A 25,083-nucleotide genomic window follows, 5' to 3' on the forward strand; every position below is an offset into this window, starting at 1 on the left:
CCAGTTCAAGGGTCAAGACGAGGCAAGGTAGGGCTGTGTGTTGTGACATGTTCTCGAGACCATATTTGCTTTTATTTGCCCAGGCGGCCTCTTTTTGATCTTTAAAACCTCCCCTGACTGTTCTCGACTCGACGGAGGATTTTCTTTCTTCTTGTTGTTCTTCATTTTTGTCCTTTCGCTCTGGTTCAACATTTACATGTCGTTTTGCCATTGAGTTTGAACTGTTTGTCTGGCCTCCACTCTTCTGATATCACCAGACGCCAATTGAGCCCTTCTCATCTGCATTTGCTCAACCACACTACACCATTCAACGACATGAAAATCCGTCCCGCTACACCAAACGACATACCTGCCGTCGCTCGTGTCGTACTCTCCGCTCTAAGTGACGAAACGCCATGGAAAGCTTTCTTTCCGCACAAACCACAAGCTGACCTTGCATATGTTGAATCATGTGAAGCAATTCTACGTACCTATTTGGACCCAGACAATGCAGCTACATGGTTATTTCTAGTCGCCGAAATATCCGCAAGAGAGTCCAAGACCAATACTGGGCCTATCATAGTAGCCGCTACGGTGTGGGATATTTCCACTACTGTTGGTCAAGATGACGGCGGGAGGAGTAGGCGGTCAAGCATCTATGAGCGATTGCTCAACAAGTGTACGTCTAATCATGCCCAATTGAAACCAAGCTTCTCACATATCGACTAAACAATTTGCAGCTATGGAAACTCTCGAGTCTTATTCCTCAGAGCAGTGTGATGGTGCTTTAGGTGATGGCCCAGTCAAACTTGTCGCCTTGAGCAGAGCCATTGTTGAGGGGCGAAAGAGGCACTTTTCCGGCCACGATCCCTACGTCTTCCTCCATCTATTGGCCACGAGGCCAGATCACCAAAAGAAAGGTTATGCGAAGGCTCTTTGCGCCTCGGGTATCAATGTGGCAAGGCAAAGGCACGCGTCAGTCTGCGTTTTCTCAGGAGCTCGAGGGTACATTCTATTCTCTGGGCTTGGTTTCGTTGACAACGGACGCGTAGACCTTCCCTCAGAACCTGGCTCCTATGACGTTTTGATCAAAGCCATGCTGTTAGATTCCCGTCTGGTGCAACGGCGAGGATCTATTCTCGATTCTCTCATGCGATATATTACCACTTGAGCGGCCCCAATATACATCGATTTAGTTTCATTGTGCTCGGAGTTTACGGCGCAGAGACGTGGTTTTGCTATTATGATGTATTAGACGATTTATACAATACATAACCCCACTATTACTTTCCACGCTTTCATCCAGGTCACTCTCAGTTCCCCAACCTCGCTGGCTAAGCTGCAGTGGCGGTCCTGTACGCTTTTAGAGCACCAGAAGTCTCTTGCATACTGCATCCTCTCTGAAGGCAATCCCACAAAACATCTTGTTCACACTTCGGGGCCATGCTATCACTCTGTGGCGGATTGCGGTCAAGGTTTGTCGGAAATGCATACCCCTCCCCGACAGCCTCTACGAAAGCTTTGACTGCGTCTGTGGTGCCCTGGCTTTGGAAAACGGCTAACAGCTGATCCCAGACGGCCTCTACTAGCGGAATAGCATCAATCGACTCCATAGGCTTCCCAAACGCACTACTGATCTGCAATAAGTTGGCCATTCTCTCAATATCTTGGGACTGGTTCGTCCCCGCTGCGTGAAACAGAGCTGGATTGAAGAACAACCCGTCTCCTTGTGCCAGCGGCAGCGACACATAGTTCTTCAAAAAGTAGTCGTTGAACTCGGGTAGACGATACGCCATGTATCCCTCCGCAAATGTCTGGCTAAACGGCAGCAAACGTGTTGGTCCACTCTCCATGGGCACATCAATATGCGCAACGGCACCTTGCAGTGTCAAAAATTGACTGGAAACTTGCATTGCGCGCGGGATCTGGGAACAGGTCTCTGCCGACATGAACCCCAGGTGGTAGTCCCTATGGGAGACTTGTGCTGCAGCCCCTGGCTTGACGTTGTTCACCTGCGCGGTGATTCTGTACCCTGGTCCAAGCCATGAAGCTGCAATAAGGCCTAGGTACGGGTTTGAGTAATACTTGAGGAATGAGCGGGGATCAGCAAGGCCATGTTTGCTGAAGGCGTTCCAGATTCTGTCATTCTTCCCTGCCCCAGCGAAGTGATCGCCATGGCTGGTCATGGTTTCTTTCTCCTCGGCAATGATGCTGCGAAAGACGGCGTTGACATCGTCGAGTAGAACGTGGTCGCTGTAGAGGTTCTTGGTGACAAAGACACCCGGACCATGGAGAAGTACTGCGTACCATTCATCTTGCAGATCTTTCTTTTCTTGAGGCGTGAGTGTACCGTAGGGTGGAAGGTTGTAAATAGGTATGTTGTTTTGGATGGTACTGGCGTGGGGATACTGGGTTTTGGTTGCTTGCTGAGAGCAGGTCTGTCTGAAGGCGTCTAGAGATGGTGATTGGGATGTTGAGTAAAGTCGCGGTTGTGTTGGGTCAGTGAATGGCACTGGTGAAGCCGTTGTGCTGCCCATTTTGTAGTGACTAACTCGGTCAACTTGGGGATATTCAGGTGAAACGTTTGGTTTGAGTGAATTCACACAATATATTCAACCTGTAGGCAGTGGATGAGATTTGTTCAGGAAGTGAAAGCTAGTTATGAAGCTTCAGAGCGAGCTCCAAAGCCTTTAAGTATCGCTCCATGGCTCCATCAATCCTCTCCACATTTTCACAACCATCTTGGCAACGGAGAAAAGACGATGCTAGCTCCAACCCAGAATTACCAAACACGGCAGGCTTCGCCGCCACTCAACGTGGGGTATCAAGTCATAGCCCGCCTTCTACTCCATCACCATCGGAGCTACCACACACGGAAATAGCACAAGCAAGATCTCTATTTTGGCAAAACTATAGGCGGCTAAATATCTCCCGAGTATCTTTGGATAAATCACATTGCCGAGCGCCAGACTAGTGATCAAATCGGAAGTCAAGCCTCTTGTTGCCCTCATCCTTTGTGGTAGCAAGATATTCCAACCTCTGCTCCTCGGTCATACTCTCCCATTTAGCGTCTCGGGTCTTATTTCTCCATATGTAGTATAGCTTTGTGAGTATATACACCACAATGTTCATGCAGCACACTGCAAGGAGTTGCTTGTTACCACGCTGGTAGCGCGGCGCGTCATCTATTCACTGGTGAGATCCAAGTTCGCGTTCTGACTCTGTCGGGGAACATACCTGCTCGGTATATATTCGCGGCAATGGTTGCACTCGCTTGCACAAACATATTGTAGCATGCTGCGGAGACGGTGCGGGACCGTACGGCGTTGGAGTTGCGTGAGTTCCAAGCGACTTGGATGGGGTGCGCTGTTTGTATTAGCGGGAGTTCGATGTGCTGGTAAAGGGTTCAGGGTACCGTTCGGATAGGCCAGCAGTAAAGTGAATATAGAAAAGACGACCCATTTATTGACCAGTGCGGTATTCACAACATTCATGTATATGAGGAAGGGCAGCACCCATATTTGTCCTAGCATCGCTACAAGGCTGAGTTCGCCCAGGAATTCGCTGAGGTAGGTCAATCCTAGCATGGTGATGACTATGGAATATTAGCTGGGGAAACAGGAAGAATAGTCTGGGTCATACCGTGGAGAACTGTTGTCGGGATGGTCAATAGATTGGAGTAAAAGGTTCCGAAGCCGAGTCCCTTGAGCGTCAGAGTGAGATATTGGAGAGGTGGTATCATTGGAATCTGAAAGACCAATCCAAGTATATACAATGGCCTGATACAACCTCGTCAGAATGTTTCCTTCTTCGGGAGGTATTTTAGGAAACACGAACCACAAGTCATAGTCTTTGAGACTCTGCCACAGTAGCTTTGGCGTCACAGGCTCGCGATTGTGCATCGAGCTCTTGTTTGGGTCTTCTCTAATCACGCGGTTGACGATAATCTTCTCCTCCCTATACAGCTGTTAGTGTGTCGCATTTTGTGATAGTAGGTGAATTACTCGTACTTTTCCGTGAACCAGCCCTTCTTCCCTCTGAACCAACTTGCGGTCTGGCATGGCCCGGCTGGCATCAACACCCACGACAGGATGCCAACCACTAGCGTCAATAGACCCTAAATGAACAGTCAATTAAGTTCTGTGCCTGTCATCTAATTAGTATTATGCCCACCTCGATTAGGAAGAGCCACCGCCAGCCTGCCCTGCCCTCCACGCCACGCATGTGCAAGAGGCCATATGCAAATATAGCCGACAAAATATCTGCAAAACTCATGGCCGTCCAAAAGAAGCCTAACCGTATGGAGAGTTCGGTGTGTTTATAAAAGTACGAGAGGTAAATGACGATCTGGGCGCTATTAGCATTACTACAAAGTGGCTGAATGCCTGGCTGAATGCCTGCGGCACTTACATCAGGAATGAATCCGCCTTGCAGTATACCTAGCAAAGCTCTAGTTGCGAGAAACGAGTTTCGACCCGAAAGCCAAAACTGGCTTCCTGCCACGATACTCCAAAGACTGATTTGCATTGGAATCCAGCGATCGGGGCCCATCCATTTCGAAACTAGTTGCGATGGAAGTTCTGCGCAGAGGAAACTTAGTCTGAATACGGTCGTTCCCAGGTTATAATCTGCCACGGGGGTCAGTTATCTAATCTTTTGTATATCACGGTATGTCCACGCACCATTGGTGTTCATGTGCAAGTCAGGGAGAAACTCGTCTGTGAGGGCTTGTGAGATATTGGCGCGGTCAAGTTCCAATGCCATGAACATTATGCATGCCCACACCATGATGTATATATCCATCTTTCTGATAACTTGGAATTCTTCGCGCCATGTCCATCGGAATAAGGGGTCAAATCTATGATAGTTTTCCCTGGGTCATGTTAGCGAGTTTACTTACATGGTGAGATGCGACGTACCAATCTGATCGGGGGTGATACTTTTCTGCAGTATCTGGATCGTCGAATACGCTGGGCTACGGAGAATTAGGATGATAATTTGTAGAGGAATAGCAAGCATCTCCTACCTGAGTAGCGATTGCGTCCCTGGCCACTGGCTGAGCCCGTTTGAAAAGGGATTTCTTCTCCTTCAAAGGCGCACCTAGTGGTGGGATATCTCCATTTAGGGATGTAGTCGAAGTACTTGAAATGCCTTTATCGGCTGTGAATCTACTAGCAACGGTCGTCATTTTGAGTAACGTATTATGAAAACAAGACCAATGTTGGGATACTGTGCAGATTGATTTTGTTCAATTTCGTTCATTCGCCTGCGCATAGGGGTTTTAAGCTTCAATAATGGCCTTCATCTTATGTCAGCATAAGTGCTTTTTATTTATTCCACCAATTTCTTGCAGATGTGACCTGTATTCCTCCCGTTTGCTGTACTTGCACCTGTGTTTGGCCATAATCCCTGGAACGCCCCAAAGCTGCAACTTGCATCACGTCTACATGTGCAGCATCTCGCAATTGCAGCATCTGCAATAGAAAGCACCCTTCTAATTGGCTGCGTATCATCAATGCAGCGATTTTGTCATCGACATCCAAAGACAACATCACGACATCACAGCTGCAGGGAGCCTTGTGTCGTTATATGTGACAGGGAACGAAGCCACGTGAAGATAACCACCCAAGAAGCGACTTCTCAGATAGTACGACTTCCACATTCCGTAATTGAATATTCAAGCTACGAAATGGCGTGCTGCCGACCTGCCGAAACGGCGCCGTTGGCATCCCGCGGACTCGTGGACTCAACACCACAGATCAAGACGGTAATAATGATAAGTCCGAATTTTGGATGGTCGTCATATGTGGATGATAAGAGTCAATTCCACTAGCGTTCGTGTAAACCGCCTGCGAGATGGCATATTTGACATATGGACCCCGATTTGAATGGCATGTGGCATTCGCCAACGGTGTCGCATCGTATGACCGGGTTATTCCAGCAAAAGCGGGGTTAGAGCGACCAAACGAGCAGTGTTTGATTGATAATTATTAATTCTTCGCCTTATTTGAAACGGTTTGCAGCTTCATATTGGAGCGTGGGCGTTGTTGCGTGTGCTTAGTGTTGGCGTTGATAGGATGGCGTGATTGATCGCGATTGTCACATAATGGGGCTTCATGAACACAACCCTACGGTAATGATGTGTACCAACTAGGCGTTGTTGAGGGATAAACTATTGTAGATTGCGTAGCTACATGCATGATAGATTGACAGAATACGAATTGACAGGTGAATGTGAATTGAGAATCCTCAAGTGATGATATAAGGCCTAACAAGTCCTGCCATCTCAACCGAGCTCAAACTCGACAACGCCAACATTCAATCATCATATGAACTCCTACATCGACGAATATTGATATTCAGTTCACAAGATGGCTCCCGCAACAATTGAACCAGCTGTCCAGCTGCCCATCCAAACCAAGTCAATCTCCTCCTCCAAACCTCTCCAGACGAAAGGCAGCCTCGACAGCTTCGAGTCATTCGATGTTACACCCACCATCGGCCGCGAGTTCCCAAAGGCAAACCTTGTAGAATTTCTTAACGCACCCAACTCGGACGAACTCCTTCGGGACCTCGCTATCACCAGTAAGTTCTAAGACACCACGTGGCAATCCATCCCAACACTTCCCACTAACCCCCCCTTGTCTGTAGTCTCCCAACGAGGTGTTGTCTTCTTCCGTGCGCAGGACAACCTCACCAATGATCTGCAGAAGGAACTAATCCTCAGACTCGGCAAACTCACTGGCCGACCTGAGACCTCTGGCTTGCATATCCACCCCATCCTCAACTCTGAGCGTGAGCTCGGTGGCAGTGATCCTGAGATCAGCACCATCAGCTCTATCCAGCATGACAAGTTCTACAAGAGGACTGAAGCCGAAGAGTTGAGCCCCAAGAAACAAAAGTCTGCTCAGTGGCACAGCGATATTGCTTTTGAGCCTGTTCCTGCGGATTACACGTCCTTGCGTCTCGTCCAGCTTCCCAAGACTGGTGGCGGTAAGTCTGTTCTATATCCTGGGTAGCGAACGCTGAAATACTGACTGAACTGACTAGACACCCTTTGGGCATCGGGATACGAAATCTACGATAGAATCAGCGAACCGTACCAGAAGTTCCTTGAATCTCTCACCGCAACCTTTCAACAGCCTCACTTTAACGCTGTTGCTGAACGTCAAGGATTCCAGCTATACGACAAGCCGCGCGGAGCTCCAGAGAACGTTGGAAGTGAGCTCAAGGCTATTCATCCCGTAGTTCGAACCAACCCCGTCACAGGATGGAAGAGCATCTTCCCTGTCGGCGGACACGTATCGCACATTAACGGCGTGACAAAGGAGGAAAGTCAGCACCTGTTGCAGTGGTTCTTGGACCTGGTATACCACAACCACGACTTGCAGGTTCGACTTAAGTGGCAGAACCCCAACGATATCGGTAAGTATATTGCATGTTGCTCGGATTATCTTTCACACAGAGTTGCTAATGATACTTTAGCCATCTGGGATAACCGTAGTGTTTTCCACACTGCAACATTCGACTACGAAGGTCAGGGCGAGCGGTTCGGCAACAGGGCAGTTGGACTTGGTGAGCGGCCATACTTGGATCCTCAGAGCACTTCCAGAAGGGAAGCTCTTCACAAATAGAGTTGGGGTTTACAGACCAAATATGCAGCCATAAACTAAGATTTACACCTCGCCCGTTGGTGCAGCCCGGTGCAGGGAAAGACACGGGATGGTGATAGCCATGGCAATCGGTCTCGGCCCAGCCACATTATGAGATACCACGATTTGAGCCAATAACTATGCGCATCGTGATTTACGTGCAGTTCCTTTCTTTTCTTTTCCCAAAGGGTGTATGTGCCAACGGCGCTACACCGTCCCGTAAGAATTTAAGGCACTGATTGTGGTGCGGTGTGAGTACGGCGGCCCTCAGCGGTTCAACACGAGTCAGGGTTATCATGGATAGACAAGTTCACGGCTCACTATGCTGTTAGATGGTAGTATCAGGCTATTCTTCTACGTGTGAACAAGTTGAATCCAAATGCAACAACGATGTTATGGTTGTTGGGCTCCAGTTGGCGGTTTTCCTTAGCTGCAATCCATTATTCGTGGGCGGCGGGACCCAAGCACGATGCCAATGCACATCAGTTGCCCTGATGAAGGATCAAAATATATGACTGGCCGCCTCGGCTGCAGATGAGCGGTATGTAATAAGAAAAAGAGGGGTTGGGGCATGTATGAAGGCTGGTCCGTCAGCTCGACTGGTCAAGTTATATCAATTCGTCTCCTGGCAACGGGGGTGATGAGATTGGTGTGATGGAATTCCCATCTTCTTCGCCCTCCACTTCACGATGAACAATACGGCTTCTTTACCGACTGACATTGGCCCACCAGCTGGCTACCATGTCAACTTTGATGATCCCCAACGACTAGCTGTTCGCGAGGCGTACTGGCTGGGGGGAACAGGCCTGCTTGTTAGCTTCTTATTTATGGCGCAGCGAATGTACACGCAGGTCATCATACTCAAGTGCTTTCAATTGGAAGATGGTACGTGTTATCTCGTCTGAAACCTGCCTGGCACCCGTCTCAGAATTACCCGCGTATTGCTTCCCCGTATCGACGACAGCGCTTTGGATCTAGCCACAACATCAATGCTGACATTTGCCCTCAGCTCTTTTTCTTATCGCTTGGGTAAGTGTTCAGGTATATTGCACCATCTTAACGACTACTCAAGTTAATAGGCACTAAGATCACGTCGTTGGTGGTGGAAATCATGTCTCTCCGTACGGAGATCCGTTTCAACGAGCTGTAGAAGCGTGACTAAAATTAGGATAGGTCCGTTTTTTGAAGGCGTCATCGGCGTACATGTGTGGGAAATTACTATACATCAATACAATGCATATAAGAAAGTAGGTATAATGGTCAGACCGTCGAGTCAACGCCAACGGACCTGCTGTGTCGGTCTAACCCCCGTCAAAATGGACTTGACTTGGGCAGACTTTTGTCCAAGGGGCAGACAGTCTCTATGCACATGTCCAACTCAGGACTGAACAAGAGAGATGGGGACCCGTGTCAAGAATCCGCTCGTATCATTTTATAATTCGCAAACTTAGTCGACACCCTACCACACAGCAGCAGTGAGGCATAATCCGCTGCCCGAGTTCCAAAGTCCAATACTGCCGGGTCCATCGCATCGAATATAGTCGCGGTTTGGTCAAAACCCAAAAGACTAACTAACTTGTCTATTCCTAGAATGTATATATAATCACGCCTATACTTATAGTCAGTGGCAGTGCAGCCAAGCTTTCGCTGCTGATGTTTTATTTTCGCCTACTACCCATAACCAAATACAGAATAGCCATTTGGTCAGGAGCCGGTGTCCTTGTATGCATAACAATTGGCATGGTCTTCTTCAGTCTTTTTGCATGCCTCCCCATGCCCAAGAACTGGGATATCCGAGTCCAAGAGGGAAGTTGTGTCAAGCTACCGGTCCTGTACCTCTGCACCGCGGTATCAAACATCCTCTCCGATCTATACTTATTTCTCCTTCCGCTTCCGATACTCTGGACGGTCCGGCTCTCTCGGTACCAGCGGCTAATCCTTTTCTTCTTCTTCCTTTTCGGCTCGAGGTGAGTATTTCCAAGCTGTAGGTCGGCACTGGAACCCCCTTTAGCCAAAGATCACGAGTCTAATGTTGGATTCACAGTGCCATCGTCGCAGCTATAATGCGCACCGTTCTCATCCCGGGGATGATTGCCAGTCCTGACCTGACGTGGACTAACGCCTGGCCGCTTGTGTGGGTGTAAGGGTCACTTTCCCACTAGTCCGAAGATAAGACGCTCTACTCATACTGCTACAAGCATTATCGAGGCGAATTTGTTCGTCATATGTGCCTCTTTGCCGACCTTGCGCACATTTGCCAACCACGCTGCGCCGTGGCTATATAGTGATGCTAGCGGACGAGAAATCGAGAACGACAGGACGTTCTGTTGACACCAACTAAGGCTACAGACATGTTCGTTTCAGGCTGTTTGCTAACTGCAGAATCAGGCAACCAAGGCAAACACCTCGTGTCTCCTTTCTATGATTCATACTCACAGAACAGTAAGGCGTCAGAGGAGGAGGTCGAGGCGAGCAACTCTCGTGTTGCCATCAACATCAACACAATCGTGCATATCATAAGCATAATTAATACAGTACCACTTTTTTCTATCCAATTTACACCATGACCAGTATAATCAGACATATTTCAAGCCACATACTATGCCCTACATCCATCCAAGTCGGCGCCATACAAACGTCGCACCACTCATAATAGCAGTGGCACCAGTAAACGCAATCAACGGACCATATCCCGTTCCATAACCACCCAACGCCTCTCCCTTCCACGGCATGCCCTTTATCAAGACTTGACTCAACGGCCCCGATACGATGTTCCCAATTCCTCGACCTGTTGACAGCACGCCAATCACCATGGTAGGATCAAACGAGCTTCCTCCACCGGCGCCCCGATGCATGCCCATCTCAGTAGTAACTTGCTTCATAATTCCCGTCCAAGCAGAGGTATACGGCCCAGCGAAAAGACCGTATGCAACACAAAACACAAACAGTACAGGGAGAGACGTCGCGAAACCCCATAACAGAAACGTGCCCAGCCCAGCGCCAACCGCCGAAATCATCAAACACGTCGTAACGTGAAGATGATCAGTCAAGGAACCCATAACCGCACAGCCAAATGTCGACGTGACATTGACCAGCAACAATGTCAGCGCAGATGTGAATGTCCCGGCACCAATTGATCTCGCATACGTGGGCAGATAGATCCCCGGCAAGAAGAAGCCCAGGCCCTGGACAATATTCGCAATCTGATGCAGCATGAACGTCTTTGTCAATGCGAACCCAAGTTTAAACGGCTTGATATGTGTAGTAGCAGTGCGCGGCAAGCGAGGTTTGATAAAGAAGGCGAGCGGCATTGTCAAGACAAGCAGCGACACAGCCCAGATGCGGAGCGTTGTTCGAAAGCCGTACTTGTTCAGGAAGAATTCGAGAATAAGGGGCAACGAGAATCCTGCTAGCCCTGTTCCCGACCACATGATACCGTAGGCGAGGCCCTTTCGCTTGGCGAACCACTCGTCCATGTACAGGAGGCAGGGGCAGTAGGAGATGGAGCCGCCGATGGCGTAGAAGATTCCTTGCGTGATGATGAGGTGGCCGACGGTTTGGGAGAAGGAGCTGGCTGCTAGTGAGATGCACATGAGTACTAAGCCGATCATGGGAGACCATCTGCTGACCGGGGGTACATTCTTTGGATGCCCATTACGAGGGGGATGTCGAGGTACATTATGCCCTGGGAGGTGTGTAAGTGAGCGAGTATGAAAAGGCCGGAGGGGGAACGGCATACCATGGCACAAGTACCAATGATGGGAATCTGTGTAGATCCAGCGAACGGCTCATGTGTACTGTAGTAGTCTTGAAAGACACCGAACGAGAAGGGGAAGCCTATAATACATTAGTTTCGACGGGGACCAAGTGGTCAAGAATAAAAGACATACCCCACGTCAATGCCTCGACAAAGAAACAAGCTGCCAAGAAAAACCAGGCATCTTTACCGCCATCTACAGGTGGTAGCGAGAATTCCTGTCTCCCATCTACATCCAGTCCATCTTCCTCCGATGGCGGCGTCCCGGGTCTCGTACCGGATTGAAGAGTGCCCGGGGTAATATCCCCCTGATGGCGTAGTTCAATTGTCGACGAGGTAGCTGTTGTAACAGTCATGTCGACAGAATACATAGACGAGAAACCTATATTGAGTCCGCTTCACAAAAAATGTTCAGTGATGAGGGCGGACTATTCTTTTATGTTCTTATACAGACCGGCCCGGATGGTCGGTCCCACACCATATCAAGGGCCGAAGCTAATAAGATGGCGGCGTTCATACGAGCCAGTCTGACGCGGTGTAAGCCGCCAGATCTTCCATCCTGCGCCCTTTTGTCCCACTTTTGACATTGTGTGGATCGCAGAGGTTGTCGTAAGGCGTTGGTGTCGATGGTGGGTGTGCTTGCGGTGACTGAATCCGATTCTTCTAGAAGACGGTTGTTATTACCGAACAGGTCCGGTCAGTGGTGAAGCTTGGCAGGCATCGGGGGGCATAACCATCAAGTCGTGGTGGTGGGTTGGTCTGTTTTGAAGTTCATCTTGGATAGGAGCCATTGCGCAGGGAACGGTTCTATAAAACTTGTGTACATTTGCAATTGGCATGGTATATCCTCGAAATTAAGAAACCTCCTCTTCCCTAGCCGCTCTCTACTTATGCATATTTTATGCCAATGCTTGTCAAATATCGCTTTGACTCTGTACTGTACATACAACCCTACCCTAAATACATACAACTCAACAACAAACTCGACAAACCAACTCCTACATCACTCCCTCAACTCCAAAAGCCCCTCAGATTCAGCCTCCTTTATCCCATCATACCAAATCCTACCCATCTTCAAATACCCCCCATCATTAGGATGCGTCCCATCCGCCAAATCCCCCAACCCCAACGCCGCAACATGCATGTTCACCAAGACCAACCGCCTCCTCGAAGCAACCAATTCCTTAGATAACTCCAAAATCTGTTCATTCACACGCACGACCGCCCTCTCCGCATCTTCCTGCGCACTCCTCACCAGCGTTGACAAAATAATCGTAGAACGCGGCGACGCATCCCACAACGCCTCCAGTAACTTGCGTATCCGCTGACCAGCCGCGTCAATCTCATACTGCTGACGGCAATCATTGCTCCCCGCGTTAAAGGTAATAACATCAGGTAGGTGCTTCGCCACGGACCTCACCACCTTCCCTTCAATTTGGTCGATTCTGAACCCGCGCCATCCTTCGTTGCTGTTTTGCGCCATTGTGCCGGCGCGGCGGGACCCGAGCATTTCGACGTCATATCCATCTGCGAGGAGGAGGTCGTATAGGGGTTTTCTGTAGCCGTTGCCGTCGGAGGATTTGCTTCCATAGGTGATGGAGCCGCCGAGGGGCATTAATCGGAGGCGTGGCCGTTGATGCTTGGTCTGGTGGGTGCGTGTGGCGTTGGAGATTTTGCGAAGGTGACAATTTTGGCAGCGCAGTGTTTGTGAGTGTATTGTTGGAGTGCTTCCTTGTAGAGGATTGCGCATAAAGCGCATTGGATTGTGTCTAAGATTCATTATGGATTGATGGCGACTGTTGTGAGTACATGTTGGAGGCATGAAATCGTGACGTATTATTTCGCGAAATGTCGTCCAAAGGGCGGGTCATGAGTCAGCTATCACACTTTATACCACAACTAGATATCATAACAGCGACCATCTTTCATGACAAAATGTCTCCGGTAAACGCCCTGAATAATGGTATTATAACCAATTTTGAAGCTGTCAGCGCAAACTATGCAGTACTTCGTCGTGACACCGATGACACCCACAAACAATGCTCAGCAAAAAACAGTACTCAAATAAATATTGAATCAGGATTGACTAGAAAGTAACAAGGCCATGTCCACCAAACACCAGATGAAAACAATCAAGTCGACAATAACGTCCAGAGTTCAATCTTTTGAACGCAACGAAAGCCACGTCCCCCATCACCCTGCTCCCCAACAATGCTCCAAACATCCACGATGCTCCTCCCATGCGAATATCCCATCTTCACTCCATCTACAGCAATCACCATGCATTTCTGTCCCAGTTAGGATCTAAACACCAGTCAGCTTCGCGTCCACAGCTCTCAACATCCAAAACCCAAAATACCTACCTTGCACAAACGCAGCCAAGACCTTACTCCCCGTCTGCAACAACGGGTGGCCCACGACAATCTTCAGAAACTTCTCCAGCCCCGCGCGTCGACCCTCAATCACATCGTCGCTAAATCTGTTGGTGAAGACCTTGCCTGGCAGAGGAGGGATGGTCACCCGCGCGCTCTCCCGCTCCAGTATGTCGCGAAAGTATTCAAAGTCGGAGTATCGGCGGCGCACGCTGCTCTGGCGCAATTTGAAGGCAGGGATGTTTGTCCGACAGAGGATTTCGTAGTCTGTGTACATGGAGCGGCCGATGCCGTGGGTTCTAGGGTTGCGAACCTGCATGCAAGGTGGTTAGCACCGCTCAAGTGAAGAGCCATGAAGTTGAGAGCTTGCCGCCGGGAGATATAAGGGCTGCAGCAAGCCTGTGAATCACGTACCTCTATCTCCAAAAAGTTCTCCGGCGGACCGTAAATCTCGTCAAAGCTCTGCTGGCGCGTATCCGGCATAGCCTGCATGATGGGCCGATGTAGCGACTGAGGACTCTTGGGCGGCGAGCCGGGCGACGTGGGAGACGTGGGCTTATTGTCGGCTGCCCGGCCGGAGTTCTGCTGCTCAGACAGTTTGGCGGTATTGGGGGGACGATTGTTGGTGAGGTGATTGTTGCGAGGAGCTTATGACGAAGCTTGCTGGCAGCGCTTGGTGGGTGGCAGCTTCGTCGTGCTGGGACAAGGAGGAGGGGGATGGGCTGCAGAGGTCGAGGTTTCGTTTGCGACTGGTGTTTTGTGAATCAGAGAGCTGCTCGTGTGATGTGACGCAGGGGCCGGTGAGGCGGTCTTTTGATCGATGAGGAGGGTTGATATGCGGGCGATGGTTTTCGAGGTGCCTCAACTTGGAAGTGGGGTGATGGCGCAGATTAGATGCGCATGCAGGTGGGCATGCAAAATGGAACATGGATCGGAGGCCCAAAACCACCAAGTTGTACTCGCGATGGAAATACTCTGAACATGACTTTTTAATGTCACCAAATTGCACTGTTGGCGGGAGGCCTGGATTATCCGGCAAACTATGTGCTTGTGCACGCTTCGCCTACTACCCCCCAATTCACGGAACAAGACGCAGCAACTTTAACAACAAAGTCCAGTTTTCATTGATAAAGGCCAAGTCGGCCAAAGTCTTTGACTCGCCCATAGCCATCCTATCTTGTCAAAGTCCCCCAAATAACGCCATGCCGTTGGTTGAACACCTCTCCTCATGCTTGGTATACCTAGTTTACAACATTGTGCTTCAGACCAAATTTCTCTTGTGGGCTGAACCATCCTGTTCCTCCACATCAATTTGTACATCCGATTAAGCTCGCTCGATTTCCCTGTGCTCATGTGTCGAATGACCCAACCTGGTTACTTCGTTTTATGTGCTGTGCCACACCGCGCCATAGATCCTTCTCTACTTCCTTTCGCCAGCGAATTTTTGGTGAATAGCTCGAATTTGCTCCTCAACGTTGACACTTTGTGAATTCACCGCTTGCGGTCTACTGTCTTGTTGTGTCTCTGTGGGGTTCAGTGCAGCCTTCTTCCTCCTCGCCAATTCTTCTTCCGACAAAGCCTGGCCAGTTGCCGGGTCAAACACGTCGTTCCGTTGACTCGCAAGTCGCTTAAGATTTTGTGCGATTTCAGATCCAGTGATTGTGGCCGAGTATCGGGATTCCGCCGCTGCTTTCTGTTCTTTCCACCGGGGGTCCAGCAGTTCAACTATAAGATTGTCAGTACTGTCAGTTCAGTCGCAATGTAGACAAGTTCAGACAAGACTTACTGCGCATATGGGCTTCAAGCTCATTGATTGGGATCTGCTGTTTACAGTTGGGGCAAAGAGCAGTCTGGCCTGCCTGCTTGCCTCGCTGTGCCGCCCGTGGCACGTAATTCTCTCTAATCTTCATTGGAGGTGCACCACCTCTAGCCTCTGACTGCGCTTGCTGCACACGCGCTTGGGCGTCGGCACGTTCTTGTATACGGCGTGATACCTCTTCTTCTTGAGCAGATCTTTGTGCCTGGTATCCATTGGAGTATGCTTGCACAGTAGGCATTTGGCCGGGTTGCGGGTAGGGTTGTGCTGGTAGCTGCGCTCCGTAGCCTGGGTGGACGGGGCCGGATGCAGGTGCAACAGCAGGACCAGCGCCAACGCCGAAGTCTTCGCCCGGCATAGCCTCCTCGATACGCAATGCGCTCAGGGAAGCCTTGTTTCTGTCCTCGAGGGAGGCGTACTGAAGCTCGGACAAGTTGGTTGGGGGTGGTAGGTTCGCTGTCTCGTCGGCCTCGGTAAAAGTGATGGTCTCGACTACGACGAAGTCCCCCCAGTCGATACGAGCAAAGTCTTGTTTGCTCTTTTCCTCTTCTTCCTCCTTCTTCTGACGCTCCAACTCCTGATATCTTGTATAATCGGCTCGTTGTTTGGCTCGAGTCAGGATACGATATTTGTCTTTCACGTTGCGATCCAGCTCGGCCGTCTTTTCTTCCTGCAGCTTGCCGCCTTCGCCGTCAAGTCCACCGGCTCGTATCAAAGTGGTATACTGGTCAATAATGTGCTGGAAAAAGTTGTGAAAGGTGTGATTCGGGATGAGGAACTGGAACTGAGGGTTGCCCGCCTCTCTCTGGGCGAGCTGTGTCATAAATTGTCGCCCATTCTTGGCAACAAAAAGCGCCGTGAGTCGAATAACTTCCAGATCCTTCTGATTGATACGTGGCATACGCGCCGAGAATTCAAAATCAGGGGGTTTCGGAGGCCCTTTTGGTTTTTCGGCTTCAACCGCCGCACTCTCGCCTACTCGGCCAGCAGCTACATCTGTGCCTCGACCAGATTTGACCTCATCTAGTCGCCACTGATAAAAGGCATGGTACGCATCGGCCGGGTTCAAGAAGCTGAATTTGGGATTTTGCGACTCCTTATCCCGAATGCGATCCTCGAATATAGCACCGTTTCTTGCGACGTAACCAGCAGTCTTTTCGAGAATGTTTCGAATTTCACGAGGCGGAAGAACCACGCCCGAAGGAGGTTTCAACTCATCTAGAGTTGTAGATGAGTCGCCGTTTGTCGTAGCTGCAGCCATGTTGAGCCACAGATGGTGGGATGTGTTGGGATAGATGAAACTAGAGTCGCGAAGCTCCGAACATCTCTGCCTGTCGCGAAATTTCCCAGAGTGAAGCAACAACGCCACGGATGTGGGTCTACATTGATCCGGCCATGCTGGTGCCACAGTGGCTGAAGCACTACAGCAGTCCAGAACCCTTTATGTCTTGAAACGGAGGGCAATCTGCTGTTTCCATCAGTTCATCAATATTCGCCAGGGGAAACAAGGCTGAAGTCGATCCGTACTCTGCACGGAGTACGGAGTACTCGATATCGAATCGGCCATTGGGGAACCATGAGGCTGTTCTTCCGGCTGCCTCATGTTCCTCGCCAATGCTGAACTATATTCCCGTCTTAATTCCCTCTTCTGCGATTTTACAGTTCGAACCTTCCTTTTCACTGGCAGTGACAATGCTGGAGTTCCTGAATCCAAAAATACCGTGACACCCACTGACCCAAGGTTTTGCACTGTGCCTGAGCCGCCTGCTGGTGCGGCTGATGGGGCAGATGGATCACTCAGGGGTGGATACAGACTGCATTCGAGTACGAGATCTTGGATAACCCAGCCTTGATGTTGGCTGTCATTCGACAACCGGTCAGGCCGTGCGGATACTGGATCATCAGTGCACAGGTTAGTTGTCGAACTATTGGACAGGTTGATGAATCTGGGACGAGCAAGGTTCGCTCAATACTTTGGTTCAACAGTGGAGTGGCATGGAGCAATTGGTAGGTTTCTTTGTGCTGGAGCCTCGAAACACCCAGCAAGCGGAATAGTCCAGAATTATAGGGTTTGTCTCGCTTGTTGACCCGAAGTCGTGGAATAAAGAGCTACGGATGGACTGGGATGACATCTGGAGCATGTCAATCCGGGAACAGCCTGTGGCACTAGGACCAAACAATACGAACTAGGCAGGGTGAATTTCTGAGCAGGCAGACTGGAACTAGACGGATTTGATGTCTGGGCATTTGTGGCTGAAGGCGACACGAGGAAACACGCGTTATGGGGCATTGGAACCATTGGCCATTAGTAGCTCATGGCTCGAGAACCAGTAGCTTTGTCCCATTGGGGCGTGAGAATGCGTGAGGATGGTTTTGAACGACTTGAAGCATGCAGGGGGTCGGCTCAGGTTGAGAGGGACGACTGCAGGACCAGAGTGAATTGATGAATGAATGGCCTGGGGTTTATTTGTTGGTGCTAGTGACCTGTGATGCAGGAGCCAAAGCCGCTTTGCTGCACTCGTCTCTCGCTTGTCGATGAGGCCACATGTCTGGTGCACCACTCCAAGTTCCCAAGTCCGGTAAACCACACCAAACCCGTCCAGACTAAAGAATCGTGCCCCCTTATTTCGTAAAGCTCAAACCCAGCTCTTCCCTTTCCATTCTCCTTCCTCACCCCATTCCCGATTTCTTCATTCATCGTCTACGGACGGGGGCTGAGTGACTTGTTCTTCTTGGCCAATTATTTTATTTATAGATGCGGCCATTTTAATATTCCGACTTTCGTTCGACACTCTCTTTAAGCGTCTGATTCCTTTCGTCCCTCCCACCTTAAACGATCCGAACCCCATTCAACGAGTGAGGTGCCGCGCCATCTTTCGAGTCCGCCGCCCGCAATTCGTCTCGAACTCGCGTCGATATAATCATGGCGAGGTCGAGTTCGGCTCGGGGTAAGAGCCCGCAGCCTCCAGTCGCCACCAAGAGCAAGGCAAGGAAGAACACTTCGTACAAGTCAGACGGAGTCGAGGACAACGACGTCTTCCTTCTCCCTGTGTCCGACTATGTTGTTTCGTTTCTCCTGACGGTGCTGGCCGCCATTGTGCGTGTCTTCCGAATCTATCAACCCAGCAGCGTGGTCTTTGACGAGGTGCAGTAAGTGACGACAAGCTTTGCAGGATTTCTTACTCTGTGCGGCGTGTACCCAGGCTCACCACCATTTCTCTCTAGCTTTGGCGGCTTCGCATCGAAATACATCAAGGGGAAATTCTTCATGGACGTACATCCGCCATTGGCCAAGATGCTCATTGCGTTGACGGGCTGGCTGGCTGGCTTTGATGGCAACTTTGATTTCAAAGACATCGGCAAAGACTATCTCGAGCCTGGTGTCCCATACGTCGCCATGCGACTATTCCCCGCGGTCTGCGGTATTCTCTTGGTTCCATGCATGTTCTTCACTCTCAAGGCTGTCGGTTGCCGTACCATGACCGCCGCCATGGGAGCATCGCTGATTATCTTTGGTATGTAATTCCTCAGATTCCAACATGATCAAACTACATACCCCGCTGGACTCTGCCATGGCTAACGAAATATCCAGAGAACGGTCTCCTGACACAAGCCCGATTGATCTTGCTCGATTCCCCCTTGGTCGCCGCCACTGCCTTCACCGCCCTCGCCTTCTCCTGCTTCACGAACCAACATGAGCTTGGCCCTGCCAAGGCCTTCCAGCCTGCCTGGTGGTTCTGGCTCGCCATGACCGGTCTGGGATTGGGTATCACTGTCAGCATCAAATGGGTTGGCTTGTTCACCATTGCCTGGGTAGGCGCGTTGACTCTGCTTCAGCTCTGGGTCCTTTTGGGCGACAACAAGAACGTCACCATGCGACTTTGGTGCAAACACCTGATGGCTCGGGCTTTCTGCCTCATCATTATTCCCGTCACCTTCTACATGGCCATGTTCGCTATTCACTTCCTCTGCCTGGTCAACCCAGGCGAGGGCGATGGCTTCATGAGCTCCGAGTTCCAGGCAACTCTCAACAACAAGGGCATGAATGATGTTGCTGCCGACGTCGCATTTGGCAGCCGCGTGAGCATCCGCCACGTCAACACCCAGGGCGGCTACCTCCATTCCCATCCTCTGATGTATCCCACCGGTAGCAAACAGCAACAGATCACCCTGTATCCCCACAAGGACGAAAACAACCTGTGGCTTCTTGAGAACCAGACTCAGCCTCTTGGCGTAGATGGACAGCCTCTCAACGGTACAGCTGTATGGGACAACCTGCCTAACGGTCCGGTCTTCATTGAAGATGGTGCCGTGCTGAGACTGTACCACACTCCAACGCACCGCCGCCTCCACTCGCACGACGTTCGCCCGCCCATCACTGAGGCCGACTGGCAGAATGAGGTTTCCGCTTACGGATATGAAGGCTTCGAAGGTGATGCCAACGACTATTTCCGTGTCGAGATTGTTAAGAAGCAGTCCCATGGTGCCGCTGCCAAGGAACGTCTCCGTACAATCGAGACCAAATTCCGTCTCGTCCACGTCATGACTGGCTGTGTCTTATTCTCTCACAAGGTCAAACTCCCCGATTGGGCCTCGGAGCAACAGGAGGTGACTTGCGCTCGTGGCGGCAGTGTGCCCAACAGCCTGTGGTATATTGAGCACAACGATCACCCGCAGCATGGAGAAAATACTGAAAAGGTCAATTACCGCAACCCTGGCTTCTTTGGCAAGTTCATCGAGCTCCAACAGGTCATGTGGACTACCAACGCAGGTCTGACTGATTCTCATGCTTGGGACTCTCGCCCCGAGTCTTGGCCCATTCTCCGTCGCGGTATCAATTTCTGGGGCAAGAACCACACTCAGATTTACCTCATTGGCAACCCTGTTATCTGGTGGGCGTCTTCCATTGCCATTGTCGTCTGGGTTCTGTTCAAGGGCGTTGCCATCCTGAGATGGCAGCGTAGCTGCAATGACTATGCCAACCCAACCTTCAAGCGATTTGACTACGAGCTGGGTACTTCGGTTCTTGGTTGGGCTCTGCACTACTTCCCCTTCTATCTCATGCAGCGTCAGCTCTTCTTGCACCACTACTTCCCTGCTCTCTACTTCGCCATCATCGCTCTTAGCCAGCTGTTCGACTTTTTGACTGTTCGAGTCCCGGGCGTCAAGTCCAAGGATGCGGCTATTGTAAACAAGGCGGCCGCCATACTCTTCCTTGTCCTGTCGATTGCCGCGTTCACCCTTCTTGCTCCTCTTGCCTACGGCAATAGCTGGACCAAGGCCGACTGCAAGCAAGTCAAGTTGTTCAACACCTGGGATTGGGACTGCAACAATTTCTTTGACCGCGTAAGTTGAAAATGCTTGTCTATACCACTATTTTCGCCAATACTGACAAACAATCTAGTACGACGAATACACTTCTCGAAGCACTGAAGAGCTGAGCGCGTCACTTTCCGACATTCCCAGCATCCCCAGCTCTCCTGCCCCCGCCGACCAGAAGGCCGAGGAGACGCCGGTCGTCGAAGACAAGCATGCGGGAGTCTCAGAAAAGCCCGCACCCTCGGGACCCAAGATCCTCAGCCAAGAGGAGAGGATTGAGTACCGCGACCAAGACGGCAACCTCCTCAACGAAGAGCAAATCAAGGAGCTCCAAGGCAAAGTGAAATTCGAGACCAAGTACGAGACGCGAACCCGCGTCGTCGACGAACAGGGCAACGAGCTCCCCGTCCCAGAAGGCGGATGGCCCGCCGACATGGGCGCCGGCGTAGCTCCTCCGCACCCCGACATCCACGGCGTAGACCAAGAAACCGTCAAGGACCAGAACGCCGAAGCCCCCAAGGACGCAGCCGCCAGCCGTGACGGCGAGAAGGAAGCCGAGCGATCCAGAGCCAAGCCCGCCAGCGAAGGTCAGGAAGCCACCGTCCGCGACGAATTGTAAAACCACCATCCTTCCCTGCTTCCAATCTCCTTTTAATCAAACTACTACAAAAATAGGTGTTGCCCGCAGCACCTCTAATACGGTATTTCACATGATGACGCACCACGAGACAATTCAACCAAAAAAACAGTGAATGGAAGACTTCACCGAGGAAAGAGGCTGAAGGAAAGGGGTTTCTAGTAAGCGATATTTAACAAAATGGATGGCGGGGTTAGGTTAAATACTGGCTTTTTAGTCTCGTGTATTCTTGGCTGTAGTCATGGCTTTATTATGATTTTTCTCTACTCGTTTCATATACTGTGCATGTATTTTGTATTTGTCCGTCCCATTTCCCTATGCCAGTAATGTTGAGTGTTTTGATACTGCATAGCACATGGATGGTCGTTGAACACCGAACTCAGTGTTATCAGTTATTTACATGTCACGCCAGTCCATACAATACATCAAGCAAAAAGATAATCAAATCAATATATTCGCATCTAGCCAGCAAAGCAAACCGATGCATCAAACACTAATACTGTATCCGTACCAGACTCCGTCCAATGCATTTTATGCTGCAATCGCAATCCATCCACATGTCTGTTTCGTCCGCGCAAAAGAATAAAATTGCCTTAACCTTCTTCATAAGAAGATGAGACCCGTCTAAACGCCTGTCGTGTGTGCAATTCCATCTCAATCCCATTAGTGCTATTATACATGACGTATTAAATATCGATTGCAAGAGTAATTGTAAAAGTGAGTGAGAAACAAGGTGTGCCACCATGCTCCCGATCCATGGTTGTTCGGCGGTTTAAATGGTGGATTGTCGCTTGGTGCTGGTAGAGTCACCAGTGCTGTGAGAGTCGGCTGACTGCACAGAGATACGTAATGTGCGTCCGCCGTCAGTTTGTTCGGGAGGAGTATGCGGTTCAGTGTTGACTGTCTTGGTAATGTCCTCGTGGCTGCGGTTCTCGGGTGTCAAACACACGGTCTTCTTTTCAGAAGCAGTCCCCAGGGCGTCTTGGCCGTTTGAGTCTTCGGATGGTCGACCAGCTTTCGACTCTTGGTCCGCCTCTTCCTCGGCATGACCTGGTGCAGCAGGTATGACGCCGCCACCAATACGAGCCCAGAACATTTGATCTCTGATCTTGACACTCTCCTCCCAGGCTGCCTTCTCCTGGTCTTCGTCATCAGCTCGCCAATGGCCATCCTTGACCATGCGGAGAAAGCCGAGATAGTCGCAGGTAGATCGAACACGATTTAAGCAGTAATTGCACAGTGGATACCTCTGCGCTGAATCCGCTTCGCTGGTTCTGAATCGATGGTTTCGCAAGTACTGTGAGTCCTTTCTGGATTCCCCGCATAGAGAGCAAGGCTGCATCTGAGGTTTCGCAAGGGCAATATAAGTCGCACTCGCAGGGATGGGTTCAACAACAAGAGATCCCTCCACAATCGAATTCAGTACGGTGCGGCGGGCTAGCCATGAGAGGCCAGGAGCAGTATCAAGGCGTAAAGTTGGCTCGATGTCCTCAGTCAATGCACGCTTGTAAAATCGAGTTTCCTTTAGTGGTGGGATCGGGATGCCGCTGGAGCCAATGCTCGCTGTGGATGCCGGTGTATTGGGTGATTGAGGCGCACTTTTGTCAGCTGGGACCGAAGCGCTGAGAGAAGTTGTGGATGCATTGGAAGGATGAGCACTAGACGTAGAGCCCCCAAGCCCAAGTGCAAGAGCATTTAACCCGCCTAATGACCCCGAGGAGACTCGGCTAGGAGAGTACCTGTTATGAGATAGTCTGGCAAGATTCATGAAATCATCATATGCGACGAGGTCCGTTCGTAAAACCGGCTGGAGAAGGTGCGGTAGGCTTAAGGGCGGGCAGGGCGCGAAAGTATCAGCTGAAGGTGACCCGGGCTCGGTTCCTTGCCCTTCGGGAACAGCTCTGTCGTCGTATTCATGGTCGAACCTGCCAACGCCAGGTGAAGGGGGTGCTGTACCGTTTGTTTGGTCATCACGTTCCAAAGCCATCGCTTCCATGACACTCTTCAACTCGGAAAGCTGCTCCTGTTGAGATTTGAGAAGTCCTTCCGAATCGGCGAGTTGACCCTTGAGTTGATCGATTTTGCGTTGTAAAGCATCATGCTGGGCTTGTGCCTCTTCCTTGGCACCAATGACCATCTTGTTAGCCTCTTCAAACAGAGCTGTGGTAAGATTCTCCAGTTCTTGTTCAATCTTCTTCTTCTCTTTCTCGGTGTCGAGTCGCTTGGCAGTTTCCTCTGCCACCCTAGCCTGCATGTTTCTCTTTTCCAAATGCAATGCCTTCTTCTCGGCGTCTAGCGTCGACCGGCGCACCCAGACATCGCCTCGAATGGTATCGCGCATGGAGGCATTATGGGCTTCCAACTCCCGAATGCGGTCTTTAGCTGTGGACAATTCATGGCGAGTGGCGGAAAGGGTATCATCTAAAACAGTTTGGTAGTTGATTGCGTTGATGAGCTTGGTGCTCAGGGTGGCGACTTCGTCGTCGAGATCGGGATGGTGGTTTGCCTTTGGCTCAGATTCGTCATTCGAAGGGCTTTTCGAGCGACTCCGCGGATCCGGCAACGTGCTCATCTCATCGCTAATCACTGGTGCGGAGTGGGATGTTGTGAGAGAGATTGACGGTAGTTGTGAGGTAGATGGTGATTTGATAGGTAATCGCGCTTTTTGCGGCGTCGGTGAAGGCGGCGAGGACTGGGTTGTGGCGGCAACGGAGGACAGGGAACGGAAGTGACCCAAAGAAGATCTGCCAGATGATGGTCGGGAGCTTGTTTGGTGGTGTTGTGGCCAGCCTCCGGCGTAGATGAAGCTGAACAAGTGGTTAGCCACGGCCATTGTTTTTGATCTGGGGATAATGTTGTGTGTTTAGGTGGTGGTTGTTCGAGTGTCCTAGATTGTCTCACAGGGACAAGACAAGACAAGAACAGTGCTCGGTGGCGAGCAAGTTCATGTTCGAGACATTTCCAGGAGACTTTGGACACAAGGCTGGAAGGAACGGAGATCAGCTGTTGGGGAGTCAGGTAATTCAGGCACTTACGATTCCATCACCTCTCAGCTTTCTGGCAGCCCAAGCAGAAGCCGCGACCGAGGGCGGTGCCGATGTGAGAAATGGAGAGCAGAAATGTCGAAGCGTTCCGAGGGGGGTGAAAGTATGGGGGGGGCTCGGTTGATTTTATCTGGCGAGATTTTTATTTTTAAATTGAGTCCAAGGAAATTACTTTAGAGCAACACAATAGACTCAACGGCCGGCGTACAATACAAATGCAGATTGCAGCCACGGAAGGTTGCGCAGTCAAAGTCTAGGGGTGCGTCGGCTAGTAATGAAGCTTTGTGGCGTCTCGTTGGTTTTCGGCTTTCAGTCTGGTCCAAATCAAAAAAGCGTTGGGCCCTGATGACGATGCAGGACCAAAGGAAAGGTAGCACCGACAACGGTGTGTGCAGCAAATGCGTGCGTGCAACCCGACCGTGTTGAAGGAGCGAAACCCAGCCACGAGAGGACAAGGAGGAAAGAGATTATAGGTTTAGGTCGTGGTGTCGGGAGCCCGGAGAAGAT

At 50.6% G+C, this 25,083-nt stretch overlaps 11 protein-coding genes across 11 annotated transcripts; 4 read left to right on the forward strand and 7 right to left on the reverse strand.

The window, feature by feature from the left end:
* Positions 1-315: 315 nt before the first annotated feature.
* Positions 316-1,150, forward strand: VFPPC_14096 (GNAT family acetyltransferase; the record flags this gene model as incomplete). The annotated part of the gene is made up of 2 exons (XM_018291867.1): positions 316-658; positions 720-1,150. The coding sequence occupies 2 exons, from the start codon at positions 316-318 to the stop codon at positions 1,148-1,150; spliced, it is 774 nt and encodes a 257-aa protein (XP_018138471.1).
* A 163-nt stretch (positions 1,151-1,313) lies between these two features.
* VFPPC_14095 (phytanoyl- dioxygenase family protein) lies at positions 1,314-2,516 on the reverse strand (the record flags this gene model as incomplete). The annotated part of the gene is made up of 1 exon (XM_018291866.1): positions 1,314-2,516. One exon carries the CDS (start codon positions 2,514-2,516, stop codon positions 1,314-1,316), a length of 1,203 nt encoding a protein of 400 aa, XP_018138470.1.
* Positions 2,517-2,949: 433 nt separating this feature from the next.
* Positions 2,950-5,167, reverse strand: VFPPC_16745 (MFS transporter; the record flags this gene model as incomplete). Its single annotated transcript, XM_018294498.1, has 11 exons — positions 2,950-3,164; positions 3,217-3,345; positions 3,395-3,574; positions 3,622-3,758; positions 3,817-3,936; positions 3,990-4,096; positions 4,153-4,326; positions 4,390-4,607; positions 4,662-4,852; positions 4,899-4,954; positions 5,006-5,167. The coding sequence occupies 11 exons, from the start codon at positions 5,165-5,167 to the stop codon at positions 2,950-2,952; spliced, it is 1,689 nt and encodes a 562-aa protein (XP_018138469.1).
* A 1,183-nt stretch (positions 5,168-6,350) lies between these two features.
* On the forward strand, positions 6,351-7,613 carry VFPPC_06712 (taurine dioxygenase; the record flags this gene model as incomplete). The annotated part of the gene is made up of 4 exons (XM_018285704.1): positions 6,351-6,564; positions 6,631-6,972; positions 7,030-7,404; positions 7,465-7,613. 4 exons carry the CDS (start codon positions 6,351-6,353, stop codon positions 7,611-7,613), a joined length of 1,080 nt encoding a protein of 359 aa, XP_018138468.1.
* Positions 7,614-8,320: 707 nt separating this feature from the next.
* Positions 8,321-8,781, forward strand: VFPPC_14094 (hypothetical protein; the record flags this gene model as incomplete). Its single annotated transcript, XM_018291865.1, has 3 exons — positions 8,321-8,516; positions 8,641-8,660; positions 8,719-8,781. 3 exons carry the CDS (start codon positions 8,321-8,323, stop codon positions 8,779-8,781), a joined length of 279 nt encoding a protein of 92 aa, XP_018138467.1.
* Positions 8,782-10,237: 1,456 nt separating this feature from the next.
* VFPPC_06711 (major facilitator superfamily domain-containing protein) lies at positions 10,238-11,744 on the reverse strand (the record flags this gene model as incomplete). Its single annotated transcript, XM_022428525.1, has 4 exons — positions 10,238-11,201; positions 11,261-11,316; positions 11,371-11,468; positions 11,522-11,744. 4 exons carry the CDS (start codon positions 11,742-11,744, stop codon positions 10,238-10,240), a joined length of 1,341 nt encoding a protein of 446 aa, XP_022284083.1.
* A 647-nt stretch (positions 11,745-12,391) lies between these two features.
* Positions 12,392-13,210, reverse strand: VFPPC_06710 (transposase; the record flags this gene model as incomplete). Its single annotated transcript, XM_018285702.1, has 1 exon — positions 12,392-13,210. One exon carries the CDS (start codon positions 13,208-13,210, stop codon positions 12,392-12,394), a length of 819 nt encoding a protein of 272 aa, XP_018138465.1.
* Positions 13,211-13,663: 453 nt separating this feature from the next.
* On the reverse strand, positions 13,664-14,252 carry VFPPC_06709 (sorting nexin-3; the record flags this gene model as incomplete). The annotated part of the gene is made up of 3 exons (XM_018285701.1): positions 13,664-13,692; positions 13,752-14,073; positions 14,175-14,252. The coding sequence occupies 3 exons, from the start codon at positions 14,250-14,252 to the stop codon at positions 13,664-13,666; spliced, it is 429 nt and encodes a 142-aa protein (XP_018138464.1).
* Positions 14,253-15,180: 928 nt separating this feature from the next.
* VFPPC_06708 (pre-mRNA-splicing factor) lies at positions 15,181-16,837 on the reverse strand (the record flags this gene model as incomplete). Its single annotated transcript, XM_018285700.1, has 2 exons — positions 15,181-15,485; positions 15,547-16,837. 2 exons carry the CDS (start codon positions 16,835-16,837, stop codon positions 15,181-15,183), a joined length of 1,596 nt encoding a protein of 531 aa, XP_018138463.1.
* Positions 16,838-18,499: 1,662 nt separating this feature from the next.
* VFPPC_06707 (protein mannosyltransferase 1) lies at positions 18,500-21,514 on the forward strand (the record flags this gene model as incomplete). The annotated part of the gene is made up of 4 exons (XM_018285699.1): positions 18,500-18,726; positions 18,802-19,091; positions 19,169-20,922; positions 20,981-21,514. The coding sequence occupies 4 exons, from the start codon at positions 18,500-18,502 to the stop codon at positions 21,512-21,514; spliced, it is 2,805 nt and encodes a 934-aa protein (XP_018138462.1).
* Positions 21,515-22,304: 790 nt separating this feature from the next.
* On the reverse strand, positions 22,305-24,365 carry VFPPC_06706 (GDP/GTP exchange factor Sec2p; the record flags this gene model as incomplete). Its single annotated transcript, XM_018285698.1, has 1 exon — positions 22,305-24,365. One exon carries the CDS (start codon positions 24,363-24,365, stop codon positions 22,305-22,307), a length of 2,061 nt encoding a protein of 686 aa, XP_018138461.1.
* Between the last annotated feature and the right edge of the window lie 718 nt (positions 24,366-25,083).

This window comes from Pochonia chlamydosporia (genome assembly GCF_001653235.2).
Source record: "Pochonia chlamydosporia 170 chromosome Unknown PCv3seq00008, whole genome shotgun sequence".
NCBI lineage: Eukaryota > Fungi > Ascomycota > Sordariomycetes > Hypocreales > Clavicipitaceae > Pochonia > Pochonia chlamydosporia.